Raw genomic sequence first — 6,562 nt, 5'->3', positions numbered from 1 at the left:
ACCTACAGCTCCCATATTTTCTCCCCGGAGGGGGACTCCATCCAGCTCGACTCCCTCAAGTAAGGTTGCTGCAATAATTGCACAACCCAGTAGATGTCTGCAAGGCTCATCCACCACTGCTTCATCTGTCATTGGCAGCAGTATCACCTCGTGCGGCAAAACCAGAAGTTTCTAGTCCCCAGTTTGGAACTTTTTTAGTGTCCATGAAAAATATGATAACATAGCCGTTTGTTGCATTTGTAAGACTAGCGTTAGCCGTGGTAAGACTGGTACCAACTATGGAACCGGAGGCCAGATAGGTCATCTTGAAAGAAAGCACGCTGTCGAATGGTTTCCGCACCTAGCAAACGTCAAGGGAAAGCGATCCCAAAGGGCAAGTGGCCAAAATATACCCATAGTAGGTGTTTCATCTGAAGATGATGGGGAGGTAGAAGAAGCGTCAGACATGTGTCCGGTTGCACCCAGTACCCCTTGCAGCACCACACCCTCCGTAACACATAGCAGGCACACTGAGAGTCTGGGAGACACACCAATGCGGAAAATGTCAACACTGATCAGAAGTGGGTCGAAGAAGGCATCAGCATCATCCCGTAAATTTGTCCAGCGCACCATTTCAGCCATGTTCTCCTCAGATGCGCAATTTCAACGCAACCACCCAACTGTACGCCTCTATAACACTAAGCTGGCAAAAATGCTAGCGGTGGACCTTCTCCCTTTTTCGTTTGTCGAAGGTGTGGGTTTCCTTGAACTCGTGGCAACATTGGCCCCTAAATGGAAGGTTCCTAGCCGGTACTATTTTGCCAGGGTTGCTGTTCCAGCACTACACAAAGAGGTGCTTGAGTTGGTGGGGGCAGCTTTGCAGAAGAGTGCTGTTCACACTATACACCTGACAACAGACATGTGGACCAGTTGCGCAGCCACTGATTACATGTGCATCACTGCACACTGGGTCTCTTTTTCAGGGGTTATTAAACAGATAAATGCAGGTGGTGACTTGGTCGAGATTTTTAAGGGTGCTCGTAAACATGCAACATTAGCCATGTTTGGCATGGAGAAAAGTCATACTGCAGTCAACATTTTGGCTGACTTTAACAAAAAGGTCTTGAAATGGCTGCGCCCAAGAAATTGCAAGGTTGGTTATGTTTCTACAGATAATGGCAGGAATGTAGTTAGGGCCATGGAGGACGGTTTCTATTTCAGAGTGCCGTGTTTGGCGCACTGTATCAACCTTGTTGTGCAAATTTTTTTGAAAAAAGAACTTGCAGTCGACAAAACACTGACCATCTGCAGAAGAATATGCACACATTTCAACCATTCTTTTAAGGCCCGGAAGGAGCTGAGGCGCAAGCAAAATGAACGTAGAATGCCAGTGAAAGCACTTATCCAGGAGGTGGCAACACGTTGGAACTCAACCTTCTACATACTTGAGCGTCTGCATGAGCTGTTTCCAGTAGTCAATGAGTATTTCTACAACCTGGGTGGTGATACGACAGGAATGATGCTAGCGGTGGAGCAATGGCAGCTAGTTAAAAGCCTGACAGACATGCTTCGGCCTTTTGAGGTCTTCACGCGTGACGTGAGCAGGGAGGACTGTTCTTTGAGCAAAGCTATCCCACTGTTGCTGAAGCTCGAGCACCAAGTCAAGGTGGTGTCTTCACAATTAAAGGACGTTGGAAAGAACGAAGCACATGAGTTGGCGCAGAGATTATTACAACGCCTAGTTAGCAATGAACGGCTTGTAAATATCAAGAAACAACAGCACTACATTTGTGCTACTATTCTGGATCCACGTTACAAAAAGCCATTGTTTGGCAAAGTAATAATTCCTTTTGAAACATCGGATGTTACAGAGTACAAAGGTTGGCTAGCTCAGTCAGCCATTCGTTTTGAAATAGAACGGAAGGAAACTGTAGGAGAAGACAGTACTACTAGTGAATCAGCAGGCGATCAGGCGTCCCAAAAAAGCCCGTCTGCATCTGTGCCTGTGGCAGAAGTGAGTGACTTTCCCTCTGAGCCGTTAACCACACCAGCAACCGTATCATCTGCACCAGGCGCATGCGATATGTCTGAAGCGAGTTGGCTAACTCAGCTAGGGTTTCCTGGTCCTAGAAAGGACACAGAAGTGCAAAGTACAGGAATCCGGGAGGACATTCTTTCAATGGTGCAGGCCTATCTGGATGACTCAACAGAGGTCAATATTACTGAGGACCCATTGGCGTATTGGCATGGGAAAAGAAAAATATGGCGAGAGCTCACCAACCTGGCTATCAATTACTTGTCTTGCCCACTCGCAAGCGTGTCTTCAGAACGTGTTTTTAGTTCTGCTGGTGGCATTGTGACTTCCAAAAGGTCCCGCCTCTTGCCCGCAAATGTGGAGCGGCTCACCTTGATAAAGATGAACCAGCACTTCATACCACCAGATTACAGAGTACGAGAATGCACGCAGGAAGAAGAGGACACCGCCCTACCCGAGGAAAGTTCTCCTCAGTTACCAGAAGTAACCCCGACTGATGATTTAGCAGAGTATGAGGACGAGTTCTGCTTCCCTGACAGCGAGTTCTGAAAATGACTCAATCATTCATTCATTAATTGTAAATAGTCCTCCTTATTCACTTTTATTCCTGTGTGTCTGTCTTTCTTTAGCAAGTGCTTCATCACATTCCCAACAAAACTGTAATCACCCAATCAAACAACAAGCCCATCAGCAGAACTGTCTTGATTTTGATGCCGCAGCATTCCTCAGGTTCACAACAGTTAGTTGACAAGAACTCAGTCCTGGTCGTCTATCCTGAGTCCTCCTCCTCCAGACTCACCCTATCCATTACCCATAATGCTGATGCCTGGATTCTGCACAATGAAGAAATGAAGAAATGAAGGAGCCAGCCCTCAAACACAAATTACAGGTAAGATAAGCTTTTGGATGGGAGGTAGTATAATGGAGTATTCGGAGAGGCGAGAGAGTGACAGTGGTACTAGCAGCAAAGTCCTAGGGCTCTTGAATTAACAAACTCTGTGACAGGCATTTACTTAGGAAAACATTTGGCCTATTGCACGTGAACGTGTAGGCGTTATATTGCTCGCTTGCCTGTCTCAGGGGTGCTGTCTCTGGGGCTTCTAGGTTTTAGGGTTGTGTCAGCACCGCTACCACATTTCTAATGTTGATTGCTTTTGATTTGCAGAAAATCCACGCCGGGAAACTCCAGTTGTGGCCCTGCTGCAGAACGCGTTAGGACTCTGTGAATTCCAGGTGGAGCCAGCCCTCAAACACAAATTACAGGTAAGATAAGCTTTTGGATGGGAGGTAGTATAATGGAGTATTCGGAGAGGCGAGAGAGTGACAGTGGTACTAGCAGCAAAGTCCTAGGGCTCTTGAATTAACAAACTCTGTGACAGGCATTTACTTAGGAAAACATTTGGCCTATTGCACGTGAACGTGTAGGCATTATATTGCTCGCTTGCCTGTCTCAGGGGTGCTGTCTCTGGGGCTTCTAGGTTTTAGGGTTGTGTCAGCACCGCTACCACATTTCTAATGTTGATTGCTTTTGATTTGCAGAAAATCCACGCCGGGAAACTCCAGTTGTGGCCCTGCTGCAGAACGCGTTAGGACTCTGTGAATTCCAGGTGGAGCCAGCCCTCAAACACAAATTACAGGTAAGATAAGCTTTTGGATGGGAGGTAGTATAATGGAGTATTCGGAGAGGCGAGAGAGTGACAGTGGTACTAGCAGCAAAGTCCTAGGGCTCTTGAATTAACAAACTCTGTGACAGGCATTTACTTAGGAAAACATTTGGCCTATTGCACGTCAACCAACACGATGACAGTGTTCAGTTAAATGAAATTACTGCAAAACCACCACCCACCCAGCTCAAAAGTAGTAAAAAAACAGGTATGCTCAGATAAAGTTTGAAAAAGTATATTTATATCCCTAACAAAATAATCTCCCGCAAGACCCTCCCTAACCCCAACAAATAAATAGTCCTCAAAAGTCCCCAAAAAACCCAACTCCCAATTCCCACCCCCCAAAAGTCTCAAAAAAAGGGGCAAGGGACACTCTAGGGATGCAAGCTGGTAAGTTTGGCCTCCAGGGCATCATGCTTTAGGGCCAGGGCATCATATTTTTCTTGGAGGATGGCTTGATCTAGGCGGAGGCCCTCCACCACATTTTGAAATTTGTGCCATTTCTGGACCTCCGCCTCTAGGTCTGACACTCTGCGGAGTGCACGGCGCAATCGACCTTTAACAGTGCTGCGAGGTGCAGCTTTTGCTGCTCGGCGGTGGCGTCTTCCGGCACGGCTCCGGTTCGCTGGAGCACTGTGCTTACCGGCAGAACGTGGGGTAACAGAGGAGGATGTAGACGATGTTAAGTTTGATGCACTGGAGTGCGTGTCATCCCCCTCGAGTTCCACCAGTCGCCGATATTCGGCAACAGTTGCTTCCAGCCTCCGTTGCCGGGCCAGTACAGCCAGCATACTCCTCGTTGGTTTGGAGGTTTTAGTATTGCCAACTATATGAAGAAAGAAAGACATAATCTGTAAGCAATGCTCTTTAGGAATATGATTAACACAAAATGATTCAGCAGGAAGTTGTGTCACAGTACAACTAGCAACTAGCCAGGGCAGTACAAAACTATTCAGGCCAGTATCATGGGCGTCCGCAGGGAGGGGCGCTTGAATCACCATTTCCCTTCCCACAACTCACTTGTATCCTTGGTTTGGTGCTCTTTCATATGAAAGAGATCTGGCAGAAGTGAGTGATTTTTCCTCTGAGCCGTTAACCACACCAGCAACCGTATCATCTGCACCAGGCCCAGGCGATATGTCTGTTTCCCTCCCTCTCTCTCTCTCTCTCTCTCTCTCTCTCTCTCTCTCTCTGTCTCCCTCTTTCTGTCTCCCTGTGTCTCCCTCTACCTCGCTGTCTCTCTCTCTCTGTCTCCCTCCCTCACCCTCCCTCTGGCTCCCTCCATCTCTCTCTCTCCGTCTGTCTTCCTCTCTCTCTGTCTCTGCCTCTATCTGTCTTTCGGTCCCAGCCTGCTGTAATTACCATATTGTAATTTGTCACTGGGCCACCACTGGATACACATCATATCCTATCTAAGAGTCAGATAGTACCATGATCCAGCTTACCTGTACTCGCCACCGCCACTGTCTCCTTCCTCACAGTCTGTACTTCTTCTTGGTCCGACTCTTCTAGCGCCGCCTCCTCCCCAGATTGACCCTCGGACTCCGAGTCAATGATGACCACATCCGAGCTGGCCCCGCCACCAGATGTTCCACCTACAAAGTAGATTTAAGAATGTTAGATTACACCACTCCACTAGTATTTGGTCTATGAATGAAAAAATGTGAAAACAACTGAAAAAGTAATTGACTGTCTACTCTAGTCTAAAGTAAATGTCCCTCCTTCCAGGGAAAGCTGTTGTCTTGCTTAATTTTTTTGTCACAATTGTTGAATGCTTGCTTAATTTTAACACACATTATTTTTCTCTGAACAGACAGAAACTGGACTTCTAAGGACAAGAGGAACATCAACTTGAAACCAGGTGAAAGCTCGGCTCGACCACAAGAAATGTGTACCAATCCAGTACTCATCAACTCAGCACCAAGCACTTTTCCATTTCCAACTAACTTTATTTTAATATATGTGTTTACTTAAACTTTTAATAAAGCTTTTAAACTTGAATTGACTCTGTAGTTTTTCCTCCAGAGAGTCCAGACTAGAGTGACTGAGCGGAAAGTTTTGCAATTTTTGGAAGGAGGAATCTGTGCTGCTGACACTACCAGGTTTATTTATACAGTGTGCCAAACACGCCACTCTGAAATATTATTACTCTGGTCTTTGGTGTCCATAGTTCGGTTTGTGGAGAATTGTCCCTGCAACAGTAGGATTATTGATTTTGCTCCTATCTAAACACTATTTCGAAACAATTAAATTAGGAATGCTTGGACAACAACAGGTCCTCTATATTTAAATGAAAACTTACTGGGGCCAGCAAAGGAGCACTCGCCGCCCTGGCCTGCATCCTCCTCCTTTGGAGCCACTGCTGCATCAGATTTTTCGGTCCGCTTGCCCCTGGGCGGACCTGACGTACAACATGAAAGAAATAACAGAAAACATTGATGATTGCTGCTTGCCGATGTCCTTGTCAACCAAATCAAACATTTAGAAAGAACAAGAACCTACTATTTCATCTAAAAAGAGGGCTACAAAGGAAGGACTGCACCTGAGCCTCTACTCTAGGGGCAGATTTACAAGCCCCTTGCAGCTCTTTTGCTCCATTCTTGCGTCAATTTTGTGACGCAGCGCCACAAGAGAGGCGCCATGGTGTGGCGTATATTAACAACGTGACGCATATGGGAGATGCATCCCATTCTAAAACCCTGCGCCATTAGGGAGCATTCCATCGCAAGGGAGGGCGTTCCTGCGCAGGAACGCATGCTAAAAGTGGCTATGGGGAATATATAAAATTTCAATCAGTCATTTAGGACAATGATGCGTCACTGAAACCCTGCGCCTGCATGAAGCAGACTTACGGCTTGACGCAGCATTGCTGGAGCTGCGCCAT

General features: G+C 46.7%; 1 protein-coding gene across 1 annotated transcript; it reads left to right on the top strand.

The window, feature by feature from the left end:
• The first annotated feature begins 308 nt into the window (after positions 1 to 308).
• On the top strand, positions 309 to 5,676 carry LOC144819770 (zinc finger BED domain-containing protein 6-like). Its single transcript, XM_078677524.1, has 3 exons — positions 309 to 3,277; positions 3,554 to 3,651; positions 5,492 to 5,676. The coding sequence occupies exon 1, from the start codon at positions 446 to 448 to the stop codon at positions 2,561 to 2,563; it is 2,118 nt and encodes a 705-aa protein (XP_078533650.1). The 5' UTR covers positions 309 to 445; the 3' UTR covers positions 2,564 to 3,277; positions 3,554 to 3,651; positions 5,492 to 5,676.
• Positions 5,677 to 6,562: the final 886 nt, after the last annotated feature.

Source organism: Lissotriton helveticus, chromosome 2_1, assembly GCF_964261635.1.
Source record: "Lissotriton helveticus chromosome 2_1, aLisHel1.1, whole genome shotgun sequence".
Classification (NCBI taxonomy): Eukaryota; Metazoa; Chordata; class Amphibia; order Caudata; family Salamandridae; genus Lissotriton; species Lissotriton helveticus.
Note: the sequence above shows the minus strand (reverse complement) of the source record. Positions and strands in the feature narration are given on the sequence as shown.